This window comes from Monodelphis domestica, chromosome 4 (assembly GCF_027887165.1).
Source record: "Monodelphis domestica isolate mMonDom1 chromosome 4, mMonDom1.pri, whole genome shotgun sequence".
Lineage (NCBI taxonomy): Eukaryota > Metazoa > Chordata > Mammalia > Didelphimorphia > Didelphidae > Monodelphis > Monodelphis domestica.
Window position 1 is genome coordinate 380040043 of NC_077230.1, and position 21772 is coordinate 380061814.

At 42.6% G+C, this 21772-nt stretch overlaps 1 protein-coding gene across 6 annotated transcripts in view; it reads left to right on the top strand.

The window, feature by feature from the left end:
• Positions 1-21772, top strand: part of UBXN11 (UBX domain protein 11) — a 41017-nt gene that overhangs the window by 2305 nt on the left and 16940 nt on the right. For 5 of the 6 annotated variants that reach the window (XM_007491358.3, XM_016422104.2, XM_007491361.3 and 2 more), the window contains exons 2-9: positions 3737-3843; positions 5080-5117; positions 6148-6240; positions 6567-6620; positions 10439-10539; positions 10894-10948; positions 15738-15817; positions 17752-17866. In XM_007491358.3, coding sequence (XP_007491420.2) covers positions 3773-3843; positions 5080-5117; positions 6148-6240; positions 6567-6620; positions 10439-10539; positions 10894-10948; positions 15738-15817; positions 17752-17866 — 607 coding nt within the window. In that variant the 5' untranslated portion in view covers positions 3737-3772. The remainder of the gene's footprint in view (positions 1-3736; positions 3844-5079; positions 5118-6147; positions 6241-6566; positions 6621-10438; positions 10540-10893; positions 10949-15737; positions 15818-17751; positions 17867-21772) is intronic. The other variant, XM_007491360.3, reaches the window with a different exon arrangement.

Consider the following 21772-nt stretch of genomic DNA (forward strand, 5'->3'; position numbering starts at 1 on the left):
GGTGATGAGGATTCCAGAATACCTCCTAGGTTGCACTCCTAAGAGACTGGAAGGATGTTGCCCTTTGCAGTCACAGGGAAGATGGGAGGTGGGGGAGAATTTAGGGGGAAATAATGAGTTCTTTCTGGGACATATTGAATTCAGGATATTTATTGGACATCTAGTTTGAGATGTCTGAAAGGCAGTTAGAGATGAAAGATTGGAGGAGAGAGATTGGGGCAGGAAAGGTAGACTTGAGAATCTTTACACTCAGCTTGTTGTCCTATAAGGCCTCCAAATCTTTTCAGACTGACACCTGGGGAGCCATTCTTCCTTCTCCACTTTAACAGTTATGAAGTTGATTTTTTTTAGCCCAAGTATATAAGACTATATTGATATCCATCTTTATCAAATTTACTTAATTTGTTTCTTCATGTTAACTTGTTAACATGAAGTTAACATGAAGGAACTATCTTTTTGAATCCTGATTGTTATCCAGTGGCTTAGTTCTCCCGTCTGGATTTTGGTTATTTGCATATTGGATAAATCTGAGGCTCATTCCTTTATCTAAGTCACCATCAAAATGCTAAACATCCCAGGGCCAACCACAGCACCCTGGAGCCTTCTGTGGAGAATTTCCAACTTGTCAAGAAGTCAGCAGTTTGTATTCCATACTTGGCATAAGCCATGGACACAGAGAAATAGAATGGACAATGGCACAATGCAAAGAACAATGGGTTTGGAATCCTAAGGTCTGCTATGAGACCTGGCTTTCCTACTTACTTTCCGTAGAACTTTTGAGTCATTCATTCTAGCTGTTGAGTCAGTTTGGAATCCACCTAACTCTTCTATCATCCACCCTACCTACTTTCATCTTTTCAAACATTTTGCCAAAATCTAAGTAAATAGCATTGCAATATTTGCCTGATTTACTAATCTATTGAGCTTGTAAAAAAAAAAAGCAATAATGTTCATTATTGAAGGGGGCTTTTGCTGATCCCAACATTTCCTTTTCTTGATTTTCAGTAATCATTAATCACTATTCATGCTATGCTTTTTTTTTTCAGGAACAAAAAGAAACCAAGCTTACTGACCTATACTTTGAAGATTCCATCTTTTCCATGTAAAAAGAAAAATGGAAACATTTTCCCTTTTCTCCTTCAATCCTTCAGCACCTCGCTTGCTTTCCATAGTTTTTCAGAGATCACAGATAGTAATTCAGCAATCCCACTGATTAGTTCTTTCAGGCTCCTGGGATATAGTTAATATGGATCAGGTGACTTGATTTTACCAAATGGGATGAATAGCAGTCATCTTTTTTTTTCATTGTGCAATTTCTTTATTAGAATATCAGCATAAATATTTCTTTTTGTTAACTACAGAAGCTAGAGACCAGCCTAGAAAATAGAGCTAAAATCTTCTTACATAAATATACAAAAAAACCCATAATAATAATTCTTCAAAGAAACTGCCATCATTCCTTCTTGGTTTAGAAGCATGTTATAAGATTAACAGTACATCCTCCAACTCCGTCCTGCAAACAGAGATTTGATGAGAATTTGATGAGAACCATAGTCGGTAGAAGTCCATGGTGGGTGGTAAAAAAAACCCTCTATTAGCCACCTTTGTTCTCACCTTTCTGATCCAGGATCATTCTATTTGGCAGAGAAAATTAGTAAAACAAGAGTCATCTCTCTGTTATCCATTGTTGTCATTCCATATATCCTGAGCGAGAATCCTGCCCCTTCCTTGATCCTCCTCTTTCTCACACTGTAGTTCTAAAACCCCTCCTTTTTGTTACCTGAATATTTCCTCCCCAGGTTCAGTTCAGTATAAACATTGTTATTCCTCACATGAGTTTTTAGAGGACTGTGCCAGGATTTTATGTTTATTTTCTGTTATTTACCCATGTTTCCATCTTCATTTCATGTCTTTCAAACATTTAAATTGGTTGGGTAGTTGTGTCTCTACATTGGTCTTAGACAACTATTTTTCCTCCTCAATGGAATTGATTTTTCTTTTGTGTCTTCAGGATTTGCTAGCATGCTATCCCTCCTGAACCGACTTCTCCCTAAGAATGTTAAACTTTCTCTGAGATCTTTAAAATGCATTCTCTACAAAGCATGTCAGACTAGTCCCAGCTTTTCTGTCCTTCCCCACACACTGGTTGGTCACTTCCAAAATTCCCATCATTTCTCCCTCAGCAAGCAGCTCATTCTCCTTTATGAGATTCAAATCTGGAAGAGAATTTTAGTTTCTTGCTTCCCCTCACTCTGAATTCTCTGTTTTTCTCAGGGTAGTTCTGTGTCCTTAGCAGATGTCGAATGATAGCTTATAAGTGATACTGCAGTCAGGCTTCTCTTTAGTCTCCATTCTACGATTATTCTCCAGGATAAAATGGGACTTAAGGTCCCCAAACACCTGATTGTGAGATGGGGAGGATGAAAGAACTTCTAGGACTATCTCAGTAGGTCTGTCTCCGTCTGTGATGTGGGGAGAGGGGCAGAGAAAGGATCAGTTCCTGGGCAGGAACAGAAAAGAATGGGACACACATTTATAGTTGTAATCTATTCAGTGAACAATTATTAGGTACCTATCATGTGGAAGAATATTGTGCTAAGTATCAGTGGTGGTGATGGGAGAGATGCAGCTCTTTCTTCACAACAACCCTATGAAGTCTATGGTGCCACTGTTTATTCCCATTTTACAAATGGGGAAACTGGAGCCTGCAGAGGTGAGATAAAAGAACCACCTCAGAGTTAGTAGGGAGTCAAAGGCAGAGCCAGGACAGGCTTTTTGATTCAATTCCAGTGTTCCTTCTACTGTCTCACACTACCTGCCTAGAGTCTTTCTTTGTGTATATATTGTATAAAGATAGAGGAAGGGTCTATGAGGCTATGAGATCAGGGGATCACCACCGCCTGGGGAGAAACTACTAAAGGGATTGTTGAAGAGGGAAGCTGGGTAGGAAAGTACGGGTTTAAAAAAAATTTTTTTTTAATTAAGTGGTTGTTGAGCTTCAAAAGAAGCTGGGATGGAGGAGGTTTATTGGGTACTGCTGCCTGTCTTTGGGGGCTGTGAGAGTTGGTAGGTGGGTTTTGGGGGAGGGGAGGAGAAGGAGGAGCATAACAGCTGTCTTCAAACATTGAAGGCTGTTATGCAGCCTCAGAAGACCAAAGTAAATGTGTATGGGGTTGTTGAGGGAAAGCTGTAGACTTGAGATATGTGTGAAGCACTTTTTTTTACCCTCTCTCTTAGAATCAATACTCTGTATTGGTTCCAAGGCAGAAGAGCAATAAAAGGACTAGGCAGTTGGGGTTCAGTCACTTCCTCAGGGTCACACAGCTAGGAAATATCTCAGGCCAGATTTGAACTTAGAACTTCTCATCTTGAGGCCTGGCTCTATCCACTAATCCACCCAAATGCCACATGAAGCACTGGAATTAGAGCAGTTCAAAAGCACAGTGGACTGCTTCACAAGGCAGTAGGTCCCCTTCCATGAGAGGGGGCCTAGAAGAGATTCTTCTTCAGGATCCCATTGTTTTAAATGACCTCTAATGTCAGGTGCCCTCCAACTCGGAGATTCTGTGGTCTGTGAAACCAGTGCCAAGAGCCCCCAGCATTGTGCTTCTCTGGGGACATGGCAGAGAGCAGGTGTAGAAGGGTGGTGAAAGAGAAGGCCCTAGTCCCCTGTTCCAGTGTGGTAACTATAAATTCTTTCATGTCCCTTGGGGTTTCTTTCACTTTCTCTTTTCAGGGCCCTCCTGGCAAATAGGATCTAGAATTAGCAACCATGAGTACCCCTCTGGCTTCACTTTCCAAGCTTCGGAGGGTGCCTCTGCAACAAGATACCCAAAGCACAGGGTAAGAAGGGCCCATGCCCCTGGCCTACAGCCAGTATATTTAGGTTTGATCTGGTTGTGGGTATGGAAGATGGCCAGATTCAGATTCTGTTTCCTAAGCCTGATAAAGCAGAAAGAGTTCCCCTGGATTACTTAGCTCTCTGTGGGGCCTTGGTTCCTCTGAGATCCCTGACAGTTCCGACATCCTCTGACTCTGATTTGCAGAGATTTCTACAGCCTCTCTTGCCTACCTTTTCTCTACTGAACACTCCTCCCGTCTAGGAAGTTCTTCCAACATCAAAGCAAAACCCATAAACAGACATGATCCTGTTTGCTAAGGTTACGTTTTTGTAAGGATAATTAATCTGACATTCACAGTTCAGAATAACAGCACCAAGAAAAGCCAACCATACCTCTCCCTAGTCTCCTCCAACCACAGAATGGGAGAACATTTCACATTAGTAAAGCACTTATTGTTTTTCAAAGTACCTCAGTAATCCTAACACATTTCTATATAATTTTACCTCTGCTTTCTCATAGGATTGTCTCAATTGATCCTCCCCCACCCCCATTTCAGAAATAGAGAAACTGAGGATTAGAGAGGTTCAATATGTTGCCTAAGGTCCCTGGTAAATGACTGTTCTGGACCTAGAACCCAGTACCTGTGACAGCTATCCCATTTAGTGCCAGAAGCTTTGAGTCCCATCCTCTCTGTGACTGCCCAGCCCCCAGCTCACAGTATCTCCCATGATCTTGCCCTTCCTCTCATGTATCTGCTTTTGTGATTCTTGTGCCAAGACTTCTCTGAGGAAGAGAAGGTAGGCATCATCTCTCATTTCACAGAGGAGGAAGTCCAGACAGGGCACATGACTGTTAACACAGGAGAAGGTCTTCTGGTGGAGGTCTTTAGACTCCTGAACCCATTTGTTTCTGAAATGGCTTCTCAACTCTTTCCCTTGTTCCTTTGCTATCTAGTAGCAAACCAGGGAAAGCAATCCTGTTTTTGTCTCCTTACCCCCTCCGCCCCCCCCCCCCCAAAGCTGTGTAGTGTCCCTTAGAGCAGAAGCATTTGGTGTGTGTTCTGGAGGCAGAAGGAAGGAGTTGGCCTCTGACTCTCCTTCCCAGTTCCCTTTGGATCCAGGGTTGGAGAGCCACTGGCCAGTTGGCTGGGGAGGGGGTCTTTTTCTGTCTCCCCACTCCACCTGGAGTGTGGCAGTTTCTAATCAGCATTTCCTTCTTGCCCTTTTTGGGTTTCCAGGAGGCGATCTTTGCCTTCTCGGATGAGAGTCTTTGGTGGTGAGTGTCTACCCAGCTGGAACTGCTTTTTATCTTCTTGCCCTGGTTGCTGCTTGAAGTGAAATAGATGGACGAAGGAAAATAAAATAAGGCAGAGACAGTCCCTTCTCTCTACCCCTAATCATGCTGGTGGTTTTGGGAGGCTGGAGTTGTTGGGTGTTTGGGAAGTAGACTTGAGTCACCACCTCTCTGTCACATGGGCTGATAGATGATGCTCTGGGTATCCCCCTAGCTCTCTTCCCCTCCTGTCTCTTTCATGCCTCCCTTCTCCCTCTTTCTCCATGCCCCTACTTCCAAAGTCCTTTCTCCAAAGTCCAGTTAGTCAGCCACCTTCAAAACCCCTTCCATGATTGGGGATGATTGGATGACTTTCTCTACAGAAATCCCTTGGCCCATCCTTCTTGTTCAATTCTACCCCCTCAAAATGCCCATCACCTCCTTTTTTTTCCCCAATCCCCTCAAGTTTCTGCTTCTATCTCTTTTGATGTTCTTTTATTTCCCACTCCCCCAGTCCTATGTCAGTTTAGGATGGACTAGATGGGAAAAATGACTGAGTTCCCAATCCCATCCTTCATTCAGTCCTTTTAAAAGCTTCTACTGGGCTCCCTTTTTTGTCATTCTCTAGCTCTACTCTTGACCTTTATACCCAGAGACTGTCCCCGTTCTCCTCCTCCTCCCTCCTTCCTGTCATCTCAAGACTTCCTAAGAATTGGTCCATGACTCAAAAGAAAATGCCCATGTTCAGCTTTGACTTATCCCTGGGATCCCCCTCTCCCTCCCAACTTTCTAGAGGAACCCCTTTTAGAGATGAGTGTTCAATTGACTATCCAATGGGTTGTTCCTTGAGAGTCAGGTTCAGTCCTTCAAGGAATCGGGTCCTCCCCATCTCTTTCCTTGGAAAAACCTTATCAACTCTCTCCCCTTTTCCTGCCCCAACATGTTAAACCCAGAGATAGCTTGGGTTCCAGAGTCTGCATTCTCCACCCCACTCCCCTACTCCCATTAAAAAATAACTTCATACTGTCTACAGAGGATGAGGATGAGTTGCCAAGTGATGGACATGGTTCAGAAGAAAAGAGCTATGGCTGCTCCCCAGAAAAATCCTTTCAAATGGGAAGAACTGGTAAGAGCTCCTGTCTGCTTCTGGAGGCACAAGGATAACAAGATCATAGATGGTTGGAGATGAAAGTATATCCTTGAATTTCAGGGCCCTGACCAATGGTCATCCTAGTTCCACTAATGAGACAACCCATTCTATTCTTGGGCAGCTTTAATTGTTAGAAAATGTTCTTATCCACCTATTGGGTGGGAAGGGTAAAGTGATAATCATTTATTAAGCACCTACTATGGGTTAGATACTATGCTAAGTACTTTTTAAAGAATGTTTTCTTGTTTGATTCTTATAACCACCTTGGAAGATAGTCAATATTGTTTATTCCCATTTTACAGTTGAGGAAACTGAGGCAGAGATTAAGTGTTCATGTTCCATAGCCCATGGTCATAGTAAGTGTCTGAGACTAAATTTGATCTCCAGTCTTTCTTATTCCATGTCCAATACACTCTCTACTGCACCACCAGCTGCCTCTACCATTCCTCCTAGATCTATCCCTGGGGCCATGCAGAATCAATTTTATCTTATTTCTATCATAAGAGATTTCTGGGGATTTTCCTTCCTTAGTCTATCTGTTTCTCCATCTCACTTTAGTGGAGAAGGAAGGGCCTGGAGATCTAAAGAAGGGGTTGGTGGCGGTAATTGCCAAAGAGGGTAGTTTGACAGTTGGAAGGAAGCCCAGTACAAACCCTAACTGAGTGGGGATCTGATGCACAGTAACACTTATTGCAGCTTTGGTCTGATCACATAGTTATGCATCTGTGTATTCCACAGCTCTTCAGGGTCTGAGGGAGGATAAAGGAAACAGGGCTAGGGTTTGGGGTGCTGTCTATCTAAGAGGTCAAATAAACCTCTCTGGCACTTCTGATAGGCATTTGCTGGGATTGACTATGTTGTATATGAAAACGTAAGAGGGTATCATTGTGGGCAGGACAGGCTGGGGTGCAGAGCCCAGCTGCTCACTGTCTGTTTCCTGTAGGTTCCAAGAAAAGACCTCAACCTCAAAGGGCACAGGGAAGCCTTGTTGTGTCTAGGCCCCATCCTTTGCAAGAAGAGTCTCTGGTCTATTTCCTTGCCCTTTATGGATTATTAGCCCCTCAAGAAAAGTCAGACAGGTAGACAGTGGATAGAAAGAGGCAGCCACTAGGGCACATGATTCAGGCTTTCTCTTGTGCCAGGGCTGCAGTGGGCAGTGCCTCAAAACAGGAAGAAATCTGTCTTGCTGGTGTTTCAGTGACTAGACCTCAGGAGAATGGAGAGAGGAGCCTGAGAAGGTCTTTCTGGGATTCTTGGAGGGCTCAGGTGGTTCCTTGGTACCTTCCCTCGTGTGTCTGGTGTTCCCTCTGGCTGTAGGTGTTTTTTAGGTACATCACGAGTGCTGGGCCATGTTGCTTGGCTGTAGGAGATCTGAGACAGAGAGGGGATACTGAAGGGTTGTATGGGGATGCAAGAAGGTCAGCCACAGCTGGATCCTGAACCATTTATTCAGCCTTTATTAGGTATTACTCCATGGAAGGTACTATGCTGGGCACAGGTTGTGACCATAGGGGAAATAACTCCATAGCAAGCCCTTCAATGAGGCCTCTAACTCTCTACTCTCTGGCCATTCCTAGAATACTGATAAGGACCAGAATTCCCAGCATTCCTAAGCAATCCATCACTTCTCTAAGCACCTCCCCCAAATCTCTGCCTCTCCCACATTTGTCACACCTCAGTTGTCCCCCAGCCACCTAATGTCACATACACTAGGCCTCTGACTCCTTCCCAATACCTTTACATACACTTACTTACTCCCACTGAATCAAAATCAATCAATCTCCTTTGCAATTTCCCCTACAATGGCAAGAGTTTGGGATAGAATTATCCCTGTAAGTGTACCACCCCTATGTTTGTGCTCCCTTCTTAACCCTGCAGCACCCCAAGCTTCTGAAAGCTACAAAGGAGTGTTAAGCATAAAGGAGAGATGGAGGTACCATGGATGCCATGAGACATCTGAGGCCAGAGAAATCATCTCCATGTGGGCAGTTTCAGAGAAGGCTTTATGGAGGATGTGATTCATGAGCTCAACCTTGAAAGGAATGAGGATATGAGATTTGGGAAGGGAGGGGATCCATTTCAGGTATAGGGAAAAGTGTGCATAAAGGTAGAGATATGGGAAAGGGCAGAATGGTTTGCAAATAGAGAAGATAGGAAGTCAAGAGAGACAGGTTAGATTGTGGAGGATCATGAATTTATCCTTCATCAGGCTTTTGAGTCAGAGGGTAGTATAATCAGAATTAGGAAGATTACAAGGGCAAAAGTGTGAAGGATGATTGGGAGAAAAGAGACTGGAGAAAGGAAGATCAGTTTAAGGTTATTATTATAGCTCAGGAAGGGCTAAGGACTGGATTCATGGTTTCCTTGACACTTCCTATGAAAGGAACTCCCTCTCCTACTACAAAGTGACATTTCTCTGAGTACTGCCTAGACCACCAGGATGTTAAGCAATTGGCCTGTTTGTGGCAGAGGGAAGACCTGAAATCAAGGCAACTCTGTATCTACTGTGTCTTGCTGCCTCTCATAGCTTCAGCAAATGTGACTGGAGTAGAAACTGACAGGAAGAGATAGATTCTGAGGTTACATGATTGCTGGGCAAGTGGCTGGGTGGGCAGAATTGATGAAATTTGGCTACTGACTGAATTAAAAAGAGTCATCCTGTCTGATGGCAGAGACAAGATAGAGTCTCAAGAATGGAGGGATAAGTACAGATTACTAAAACTTGGAGGAAGCTGGAGAAAAAAGAAGTACCTGATTAAATCTTGACTGAAACTAGTCAAGGAAGCCTCCTTAGGAGAGTTCAGAAAGGGGAAAGGATCAGGGAATTGATAGCACTTCTTACTGTCTTCTGCCCTTGTCAGAGAACACCTGAAGAATTATGGATGTAGTGTTTTAGGGGTGAGATTGACCAAATGGCATTATTCTAGAGAGAGGCAAACAGGGTGGGCTTCAAACCATGCCATATTAGTGTGGGTTGAAAGGAATTGGAGATGAGGAAGTACAGTATAAGGAAAAGGGCACTAGATTTGGAGTCCAGAGACCCCAGTTCAAGTCCCTGCTCTTCTACTTAGTTATGTCATTGTGTGCAAGCAGAGCCTCAGTTTCCTCATTTGTAAATTGGGTAAAATAATATGAGCACTATCTGCCTCTCAAGAAAGCACATTATAAATCCTCCAGTGCCATAGAAATATAAATTGTTATTACTAAGTTTGAAGTGTAGAAGAAAACTCCAGAGATGGGAGGAGAATGTCATGTTAGAAAAGAGTATCAGTCCTTATTCTGTCTGTCTTCAAGTGGCAGAACTGGGACCATTGGTTGGAATTACCAAGGAGACACTCTGATTCTCTTTAAAGCAGTTTCCTCTTCCAAACAGGGCTGTCAGAAGTAGAGTAGGCCCCTTTCCTCATCCTAAGGGAACCTGGCAGTTATTTGTCTAAGATATATGGCAAAGGGGGATTCCTGCTTCACATTTTTTTGGTAGTAAATTACAAAGCCCCCTTAGTGCTGAGGTTCTTTTATTCTTAGTAGACTCAGGCTTCCAAGTAGGTCTGAAATGGAGTGAATAATGGCTAAATCTGAATACTCCTGAGGCAAAGCTGGGGTGTCCAGGAGATGCAGCCTGAGCTCCCCAGTTCCCAGGGTTCTTTCCACCTGATTACTGCTCCTTGGCTGCACATTGCCTCTTCCCTCCTGCTCACTATGCACACTATTCCAGAGACATTGTTAATGTCATTCCATCATGGGCCCTATAGTGATATGGAGGCTTAGGATTCTCAGGAGAGAATAGGGCTTGGGTTACCAACAAACTGAAGGTCTGGCCATAGAAGGAGTCAGGTCAAGGGGATGGGAGTGGGGTGTATGAGAGGAGGGGGTTAGATAAGGACTGGAAGGTCAGTCAGGGACTGGGAAAATCAGGTCTTAGTCAATAAGTGGTTCATTTCCAGGTCTGAGCATTCAAAGGGCATCTTCTGTCATTGGGCTTGGGCGGGGAAGTTACTCTTAGGGTGGTCAGTGGATTCCGGGTGAGTCATTCAAAAGCTGGACATTCTCCCTGTTGGGGTATCAGAAGCCTTAGGAGCTTGGTGGAGTTGGGAGGATGTGTCCATTCATTTCCTAAACACATGGGCCCCCACCTCAGTTCTTCATGCCGTGGCCTTAAGTCATTTTTTGCCAGGGTCCCTGCCTCATGACATGGGCCTGATCTCCACTTTGGTGAAGAGGGTAACTGAACTGGAACAAAAGGTGAAGATGCAGGCTGAAGAAAACAACGTCAAGGTATTGGGCCCAGACTGAGCCAGCTGCTGTCTGCCAGGCCATGGGGGGTTCCGGATGAGGCCTTGCAGGAAGCCCCCAGCCTGTGGGAGGCAGGCAGTCCAGCAGCTCAGTGGGAGGCATGGGCACTTCCCTTTGCTGTATCCCTTCCCAGGGTGTTTGGGATTCAGGGCTTCAGTGACCCAGAGCCATGGCAACTGGGTTCCAACAGCTTTGTTCTGCCACTCATTCTGGAATCTCAGTTTCTATACTTGTGGGCTGGGAAGGAATCACAAGAGGCTTCCCAGAGGCACCATTCCCAGCTTCCAAAGGGCCAGGAACCGGTCTTGGGCTGATGTTGGTGCCTTGGTACTGCAGGACCAGTGGATCAAAAACCTCAAGTCGAAACTCAAAAACCTGCAGATAGACAAAGGTAATAGAATCCTCTGGCCAGAGTCCTGGCAGATCCAGCTTGCCTTCCCAGCCCAAACTCAAACCCCAGTCCCAGGGTTCATAGTTCTGATGAAGAGACCCATCATCCCTGCCTTGAGGGGCTCCCAGGGTGGGAAGGGAGCCTGCATGCACAAACCTGAAACACAGTCTGGAACAATGGACCTTCTGGTAGCAAAGAGATTAATTAGACCTGCCTGCTTGGCCCCATGGAGCAGAGCTGGGAGGAGCAGGAGGAGGTTGTGGGGAAGCAGATTAGACTCCTCAGCAAAGGTTTTTTCCTGGAGCATTCCTAAAGCCAAAGGGGCTCCCTGTTGGGAATATCCTATAGAGGATTCTTAGTCAGACGAGTTCCATTAGAGGCCCAGTGGAGAGGATGGGGCAGATGTGAAGCAGGTGGTCGAAGTGGGTAGAAATATAGGAGCAGACAGCCCTGGACATGGGCAGCCTGAGGCTAGGTCTCCCTGGGGACTGGAGGGATACAGGGTATCCCTCAAGGCTTACTTCCATTTTTAGCTCAGATGCATCAATGCTACATACTTAGAAAAACAATTTGTAGAAGATTAAGGCTTCAAAATATCGACATCATGAAAATTCAGGATAACTGCTCTCTTGTTCTATGTATCATTCTAGTTAATTTTTGAACTCTGTAGACACTTTTATCAGCTGTGGCTCAGTGACTGAAATGGTTACATTTGAAATCCTAGCCTTAAGAAGATCCTAAGAAGGGGGTTTTCATGCAGACATCACAGTTTTGACATTACCCCACAAGAAAAAGCCTAATGGAACTAGATCAGGTTCCCCCAGGTAGCCAAAAAAGAGGAGGTCCTGTATGGGTCTACCAGTCTGAAAAAGAGCCATCTCCAAGTTGTCACGTACTGACTGGTTATGATTTAATATGCATTATTTGAAATTCACAAAACTAAGTGTAAAAGAAATTTAAATAATTAAATTTGCAATTTGGAGGTAGAACTAAGTTTACAGAATTTATACTTTAGAAGTTATTAAGAAGTTATTAGAACTGCACTAAGACTTTTGGGAGGCCCTGTAAAGGGGGTGGGGAGCATATTAACCATTGAGGAATTAGTCTAGAGGCACAGTGCCAGTGGTTAGAGAGAGGTCCTTTGAAATAGGGGCAGGTCACTAGACTACTCACTGTGCTTCCTCAAGGGCCTGAGTGGGAAAGCTGCCTGAAGAAATTATGATTTCTTTTTAAGATCCACAAATCTCTTTGTAATGATGGGGAATAGGACAAAAGAAGTGAGTCCCCCAAAATTACCCCTTGTAATGTTTTTTTTCTGTCCTCATTGTTGCCATCTATCCAGGTCATTGTTGCAATTCCCTCAATTATATTAGTATCTGTTTAGTCTTTCCATCCCAACAACCTGGGACTTCAGTATGCATGTTAACAAGTCTTTGGCCAACTGGCCTCTTAATTCTCCCATTTCGCTGACCCCTTCACCCCATTTTAATTCCATACCAGCATGATCCTACATTCATGGTCCCACATCTCAACATTTTTGCAAACTGCATTGCCTCAGAGCTAAGCCTTCAAACTATGCAAACTCCCTCTTCTATCTTTCCTTTCTTCGCATTCTCATTCACATGAATGAAACCAATTTACTCTTTACCCTTATCATGACCTTTAATCCCTCCACCCATCTCTATTCTCCCAGACCCAATCCTCTGCTTTGGCTTCACTTTTAATTTGATGCCCATTTACTTATTTACTATAATACCCATTTAATGCATCATCAAGCATTGGAATGTTTCACTAGAATTCCTTGCCTCCCTGACCTTTAACTCTTCTTGACCTGGGAATCCTTGGATAATATGCACTATTTGAGCTCTCTCCTTCTGCTCTGGAACTTGTGAATCAATGTGGCTGCTTCATCCACTACAAATTTATATCACTTTGAGCCTTTGTTATTGTTTGACAATTTTTCTACCTTTCTCAACTCTTTATTTCATTTGCTATAATGTCTGTTCTGATTTTTTTCCCCTCTTTGAATCAATCAAGAATTTATTAAGAATTTTTTTGTGGGGTATAACCTGGGCAAGTCAGTTAATGCAACTAACTGTCTGGTCTTTACCACTCTTCTGCCCTGGAATAGATACTCTGTATGGATCCTAAGACAGAAGGTAAAGGTTTAAAAAAAAAATGAACCTATTGTGTGCTGGGGACAAAAAAACTATAATGAAAGAAATAGTCCTGGCCTTCAGAAACCTTTGTGGCCAATAAATAATTGTCATTACAGGCCTAGAGCTCAGGAGAGGTATCCGGGCTAAATATATAGATCTAGGAATTATCTACATAGAGATAAAAGATGATAACTGATCCCAGAGGAGCTAATGAGGTTACCAGGCAAGTGTGCTGAGAGAAAAGGACACTGCACAAATCAGATCATCCAGGTGCCTACTTCTCTGAGATCTTTTAGCCCCTTCAAAATTTTCTTGACTATCCTTTCCTCCTTCCTCTGGTCACAGCAAAGATATCCCTACACCTTTTTTCTTTCTTTTTCTTTAAACCCTAACCTTCTCTCTTGGAACCAAGTGTCAGTTCCAAGGCAGAAGAACAGTAAGGTCAGATGACTTGCCCAAATGAAGTGCCCACCTAGCTGCCCATTTCTTTCACCTTCTAAAGGCAAATTACTCAAATTACTCTGCCTTAATTAACAACAACCTTTTAGCTGTTATATCTGAATGCTTTTTCTCAGTCTTCATCTTCTTGACTTTCCCCTTCTCTTAGTTCTCTCCAATTTGGGTTTTCATGGCACCATTCTCTCTTGGTTCTCTTCTTCTCATCTCTCTGATCTCCTTAGGCTCCTTTTGTCTAACGACTTTTCCTCTCTCTTTTTCACTGATTTTTTTTTTAAACCCTTACCTTCCAAATACTGTGTATTGGCTCCAAAGCAGAAGAGTGGTAAGGGCTAGGCAATGGGTGTCAAGTGACTTGTCCAGGGTCACACAGCTGGGAGGTGTCTGAGGTCAGATTTGAACCTAGGACCTCCCATCTCTAGGCCTGGCTCTCAATCCACTGAGCTACTCAGCTGCCCTCTTTTTCATTGATTTTTTTATATCTTTCCTGACCCCTTAAACTTTTACACTTGGTTCCCCCCAAAGAATCTTTTCAGGCTCTCTTCTTTTCTATGTTCTTTCCCATGGCAGTCCCATTTACTCCCATGGCTTTGGCTGGCCCTTCTCTCCAAATGGTTCCCAAATCAGTATCTCCAGCCCTGCCCTTTGTACTGAGCTCCAAACCCACATTTCTATCTGTCATCAGGGCATGACAGGTGTTCAACACCTCAAACTCAACATGTCCAAAACCGAGCTTATTCCCCCCACAAGTCAGGCCCTACTTCAGCCTTCACCATTTCTGTCTCTGGCTCTACCATTTACGCCATCTTCCAGGTGTGAACCTCTGGGGTTATCTTTGACTCTTCCCTCTCCCCGAGTTCTCATATGAAGTCAGTTACTAAGTCCTAACAATTCTACCTCTATCACATCAACTCAATTGTTTTTACCCAAGTAGAAAACATTTTGTGCACCCCTAAGGATGATTACAACCAGCTTCCTCCCATCCGCATCTCTACTCTTTCCCCTCTCCATTTCAGTCTTCTTTTTTCCAAATGGGCTATAACTCACAGTGACTGCCCTTGGGATAAATTGAATTAGGAGATGGGGGCATAGTTTGACTATAGGTGTGCTATGAGCTGGGATAGCCCATCCCCCAGAGGAAGTGGCAGCAACAGCCCAGGAACAGTAAGGCTAGATTTGGGGCTGCTGGCTGCGTCAGGAAGGAAGCTTGCCCTTTAGTGGGGAAGGCTCCATTTGCTAGGTTCTGCTCTGACTGTTTAGAATAATCTTTTCTGTGTATAGACCTGATTAAGTCATTCCTGCCTCCTAGTGCCTATTGAGTAACATTCAATTGCTTCGCCTTATATTTGAGACCCTCACAATTGGCACCACCCTACCTTTCCAGCTGAATTTCATGTTAAAGCTTTTCAGGGACTTTGTCATGCGGGTCAAACAGGATCTATGAATTAATTACCCTGTGATTTCCTGCCTCCTTGCCCTGTCCATGATATTCCTTATGCCTCCAGTGCCCTTCAGTCTGCTCTTTGTATGTTGAATTCCTTTTCACGCATTAAGACTGAATCTAAATGGTACTTCCCATAGATAGATCTCTGCTCTCAACCTCTCTCAATACATTTCACACACAATGTTGTGTATTCTATAATTGTGTGCATTTATTTATATATTTTTAAATCCTGTATTGATTCTAAGGCAGAAAAGCAGTAAGGGTAGGCAGTGGGGGTTAAGTGACTTGTCCAGGCCACTAAGTGACTGAGGTCAAATTTGAACCCAGGACCTCCTGTCTTCAGGACTATCTCTTTATCCACTGAACAGCCTACTTGCTCTCAATGTATTGATTTATTGTCCATGTCTCACCTGAACTTTATACCTAACCTGGGGCTTGGCATATAGTAATCATTTAATAAATACGTGTTGTCTGAATGAATTGCTCAGTTTAGCAGAATTTAAAGACTAAAAAACTAGCAGGATTAATCTACCCCTAGGTTTGAAATGGAATGTAGAATTCTGGTGTTTTAAGATGCTTGTACAAAATCTCATTCTAGGTTATGGCTGACCCTCTATAAGGTTTCTCTTTAGGCAGCACTTGAGGCACAACTTTGTTGGCCTGGGGGTGGGAGGGCACCATGAATCCTGCATCTTTGCTTTGATTGTTGAACCCATTTTATCTTTTCCAGGAGAACAAAGACTTTCAATTCATACAGAAGAACTGGAAGCCAAGTGTCAGCGCCTTCAGAATCAGGTCCAGGAGATGGAGGTGAGACCGATAAAGGCGTGGAGGGGGAAGGGATCCTGAACACAACTGAGGAGAAGGCTGTGGGGCATCTCCCAGTGGCCATGGAAGCAATGGAACTCGGGGGCCATGGAGATATTTTCCAAGCCTCCTTCCCACTTCTGTTGGAGCTACCACCTTTCTACCATTCCTAATAGACCTTTCTCATCACTCACTCATCCGCATGGGAATCACATCCTAGCTCTGATGTTAACTATGTAACTTCTCTGAAATCTCAATTTCTTTGTCTGTAAAATAGATAGGTTGGACTAAATGATTTTTCTTCCTCAACTTTCCTTCCTTCCTTACCTTTCCTTCCTTCTTTCCTCAGCCTTCCTTCCTCTTTTTTTAAACCCTTACTTTCTGTCTTAGTATCAGTTCTAAGATAGAAGAGTGGCAAGGACTAGGCAAATGCAGTTAAGTGACTTGCCCAGGGTCACATAGCTAGGAAGTATCTAAGGTCAAATTTGAACCCGAGTCCTCCCGACTCTAGGCCTGGCACTATAACTACTGTGCTACCTATTTGTTCCCTGGACTAAATGATCTCAAAGTTCCCTTCTATGTCTCAATCCTATGAAACGATGAAAGAGCACCCAACTTGGAGACTCATTTGCCTTCACCCAGTGTTGTAGCTTATGCAAATAATAGCTATCATCGTCCTTTCCAGAAACTCTCTGAGGAGATGCTGGCTTTTCCACTGGCCACAATTTAGATAAAAGGAGGCAGAGTGTTATAGTGGAAATATCATGAGTCTTAGAATCAGAAGGTCTGAATTCAAATTTCAGTTCCGAAACTTCAAACCTAGGTGACCCAGGCAAGTCATTGAGTGTTTTAAAAAAGTCAATAATTGGGGACAGCGTTTGAGTTGCATTTCAAGGTTGTGAGGCTGTACTTTGCCAAGTTTACAGTAATGTATAAAGATGAGCCATTATCATAAAATGATCGCCTCCACTTCCTCTAGATCATGAACCAGAATCAATTGCCCAATGCAGAGTTAAAACCTAGTTTAGAGCTGGGAAGACAAAGCCCCTGACCTCAGCCCAGGCTGCAACATCAGCAAACTTGTTGTGGATGACAGCTTTCACCTTCCTCTTTGCATCTCATTTCCTGGTGTCCCTTTGAGCCCAGGCAGCAGACCTCCATTTAAACTTTTGTCCTATAGCTTCTGGAAATACCCCTCCCTCAAGGAGAGGAGTTGGTTGGGAAAACAGAGGTCATCATCAACATCCAGTCCTAAAGTGGTATGTGGTGTCCCCTTTGCCTTTCCCATTTCTGTGCTGGAACTTGAGTCACAGAGGTAGCAGACTTGGGTCTGATTCTCAGCTCTTTCAGGAGATCTAACTTGTTTTACAATTTGGAGTAAAAATCTCTTCCTTGCTGAGTCTCAGTTTCCTTATCTATGAGAAAGAGGGTTTGACTGGATAGATGATCTCTAAGTGCCTTTCCAACTAATAAGAATGGCTCATATTTTCATAGTACTTTATGACTTGCAGTGTGAAACACATCCTTTATCTTGTGTAATCTTAAGCTCTAGTTAGAGCAATTGTGGTTATTTCCATTTTACTCATGAGAAAACTGAGGCTCAGTGTAAAGGAACTTGCTCTAGATAACACAATTAGGAGGGGTCAGTCTTGAATCCCCAGGGCTTTTGGCTCCAACTTCAGGATCCTTTCCATCACAACACACACACAGTGCCTCCCTCACAGATGAAGGTGTCTGCCTCTACTACTACCATGTTTAGGGAAACAAGAAGAGAAGCCATGGCTTCTTAGCTGTGGCCTTGACTCTGCCATGAACTTGCTACTCACTGAATCCTGATATCGACAGCCTTCATTGCCCCTGCCCTTCTTGGTGTCTCTTGGGAAAGAAGCCTAGCTAATGGCCATCTCCCTCTGTGTCCTTCCCCTTTTCCTGCTTAGCGATTTCTGAACGACTATGGACTGGAGTGGGTGGGAGAACCATCAGAGATTGAAATGGAGATGGAGACGGACCTAGAGCCAGAAAAGTGGACCCTCAAGAAACTCTGGAAGCCAGGTAGAGTGGAGTGGGAAGCTTTCTTCTGGGCAAGCCTTAAGAAGGCCAAAAGTTCCCTGGCTCCAAGCAGGGGGACCTTGTATCTTCTGGCAAGATGCACCCCCTCATCAGTAAGACACTTTCCAGCTCTACAATCCCATTATCTTGGGATCTGGTGGTCTCTAAGCTCCCTCCCAGCTCTTACAGTCAAGATTCTAACTCCCAGCTCTACTATTGTGAGGTACCTCCCAGGGGGTGACATTACGTGGTCTCTAAGGTCCCTGCTGCCTCTGATACTCTGTGTTCTAGAAGCCCTTCCAGTTTTATTATTCAGTGACATTGCTTCATTATTTTGCTTTCATACTCTTCAGTATGGAAATGGCTTTGTTTCAATATTACTTGATGTCATGTTTTTCATCTCTCATCTGCTTTTCCTTCTGTAAAACCCCTTCCTATCTCAGCTATCATCCTTTCTTTCTTCATCTCTGTCTTGACCTTATACTCAGGACTCTCTTCCTTACCTTAAAAATAATTCTTTTTTATTATTATGAATTTGACAAATAGCAACTATTTGTCCCTAAACAATGAAAAGAAACTGCAAATGGAAACTATGAATCTCTACTGTGTATAGATTAAAAAATATGTTTCAAAGTTACTATAGTTCCTCTTTTTGAATTTCCCTCTGCATTCTTCTGTTTATTAAACCCTTACTTTCTGTCTTAGAATCAGCACTGTGTATTGGTTCCAAGGCAGAAGAGTGGTAAGGGCTGGGCAATGGGGATTAAGTGACTTGCCCAGGGTCACACAGCTAGGAAATGTCTGAGGTCAGATTTGAACCTCCAGTCCTGGCTCTCTATCTATTGAGCCATTCAGCTGTCCCTCTACTATTTATTTATTTTTTAATTATTAATTTGCTTATTTTCTTTTTTAAAAAAGGATCACTATAATTATCCTTTCCCCACACTTTCTTTACCCCAAATAAAAACCTTCCCTTGGAACAACTAAATGTAATCATTCAAAACAAATTTACATATTTTCTGTGTCTGAAAATATAAGCATCATCCTGCACCCATGAGACCATTAACACTTTACCAAAAGATGGGAAACATGATTTGTAATTAATCTCCCGGAGTCATGATTGATTATTGCATTAATCAGGGTTCTTCAGGTCTTTCATGGTTATTTTGCTTTGTAATGCTATATTATATACATTGCTCCAATTCTACTTACTTCATTCTGTATCAGTTCATACAAGTCCTTGGAGGTTTCTCTGATTTTGCCCTTTGTCATATTTTTGTAAAGAACAGTAACATTCTGTTACATTCATATGCCATAACTAGTTTAGCTAATCCCCAAATGATGGACACCAACTTTGTTTCCAGTTCTTTGTTCCAACAAAAAAATGCTGCTCTAAATCCTTTTCTGCATGGATTTTCTTCTGCAGAAAATGGACCTAGTCCTGGGATCACTGGGTCAAAGGGTATTCATAGATGAAGTATTTTTTGGATGTAGTTCCAAAGTGCGTTCCAGAAAGTTTAGATCTCACAGATCCACAGCAGTTCCTTTGTACTCCTGTCCTCCCAGTGCTGCTCTGACAACTGTCATTTCTCCTTTTTTGGTCATCTTTGTCAATCTGATGATGTCAAGGTAGAATCTCAGAAGGATTGGGTTGGGTTTTTTTTACTTTTAAAATTATGAGCTAAAAGCCAAAAATGGTGAGCACTTCCACATACACAACAAAATACACAGAGGATTGTGTATAAAACCATGAATCTTTGTTTTATACTGCTTGCTTTAAAAATATTTACATATATAGATAGAGAGATATAAAATTTCATACCATACTTTCAAAATTATCCTGTTTGTATTTCCTTCTGAATTGCTTTCTCCTCTGTGCATTTATTTATTTGTTTATTTTTTAAGCCCTTACCTTCTGTCTTAGAATTAATACTGTATATTGATTCTAAGGCAGAAGAGTGGTAAGGGCTAGACAATGGGGGTTAAGGGACTTGCCCAGGGTCACACAGTTAGGAAGTAAGTGTCTGAGGCCAGATTTGAATACTCTGTGCATTTAAACAAATGTTTCAATGGCCTTTTTTAAACATCATTTTTGCTATTATTCTATCTTTTGCTCCATATTAAAAATAGAGGAAAACAAACCAACCAACATTATAACAAATAGTACAATAAAAACCACAAATAGCCTTCCTCACCCCTCAAAAAAGTCTGTCTCTTTTTGTACTTGAAGCATATCTTCTGTGTATCTGAAAGTAGGTAATGTGCTTTATTAAGAGAGTCCACCATAAATTTGATTAGTTATTACATTGATCAGCCTTAAACCTCTCAAAAATTTTTTTTACCATGTTGTCTCTATAAATTGTTCTCCTATTTTGCCTCACTTCATTCCACATCAATTTATATTTCCTTTAAAAATTTTTTTTAATGTGAGCCAGGTCTGGAGACAGGAGGTCCTGGGTTCAAATCTAACCTCAGATCATTCCTAGCTGTGTGACCCTGGGCAAACCACTTAACCCCAGTTGTTTAGCCCTTACTCTCTTCTGCCTGGGAACCCTATACTTAGCATCAATTCTAAGACAGAAGGTAAGGGTTTCAAAAAAGCAAACAACCGTTTTAATCACCAAAATCCTTTGTACCTCAGCCCCCTCTGGCCAGCCTCTTTCCCCCTCATTTGAGAACATAAGAAAAAAACCCATTACAAGCATTTGTAGTCAATCAAAACAAATTTCTCCATTGGCCTTGTCCAAAAAGATATGTCATTCTGCACTCAGTCCTTCACTTCTCTATCAGCAGGTGGGTAGCAGGCATCTTCGTTCATCCTCTGGAATCCTGAGTGGTCATTATGCTTGTAAGAGCTCAGCACACTAGCATTCCATCAATTCATATACCATCACTTGTCCAGCCATTCCTAATGGATGAGCACACCCTCAAATTCCCATTCTTTGTCACCTGTAAAAGAGCTATCAGTATTTTTATACAGCCTTAGAATTTGTTTTGCTGAGGACTCATCCCCTCAGTCTATTTTCTAATTCCTCTCAGTCTATTTTCTAATTCCTCTTTACCCTTTCTCTCCTATTTTCCTCTTTGGTTAAATAGACCGAGTATGTTCATTTGTATGTTCTTCTTTCTTTTAACCAATTCAGAGGAGAATGAGGTTCAAGCGTAAACCACTCCTTCTACCCCCTTTTGCTTGTTTATAAAGATGCTTATATGAGATAATCATCCCTTTCCTTCCTGCCTGCCTAGTGTATTGCTCTTCCCCTTTGTTTCCATTCTTGAGATGTAACTGAAACACTACCCAGGCCTTGTCAAATTGAACTCCCTCTATGAACATTCATGATGATGATACATGGGTCATTTCCCCATATTTAAATGCCATTTTTCCTTTTTTAGTCCTTTATAATTTTTCATTCTTGTTGCTTTTTTTAGTTTCTCTTCACTCCTGTGTTTACCTTCAAAGTTCCTTTGCAGCTTTTGTCTTCCTACCACAAATGCTTACTAGTGCTTTATTTCATTCAATATCTATTTTTTATATTTTAGGATTATATATTCAAGTTTTTCTAGGTAAAGGTTACTTTTTTACATTAGCCCATCTTCTTTCCCTTCTGGAATACTGTATTTCATCTTCTCATCTACCTTATGTGGCTGCTAGATTATGTGTGATCCTGACTATGGTTCCTTGGTACTCCAATTCTTTTCTGCCTGCTTATAGGATTTTTAAAAAAAATCCAGATCTCTAGATTTTGACTGTGATGTTCCTAGGAGTCTTCATTTGGAGGGTTTTTTCAGGTGATTGGTAGACTTTTTCAAGTTCCACTTTGCCCTCTGGTTCTAAGATATCCTTTCATTTTCTTTTAAGATTTCATGAACTAGGATGTCTAGACTTTTTTTTTTCAGTCATGGTATAGA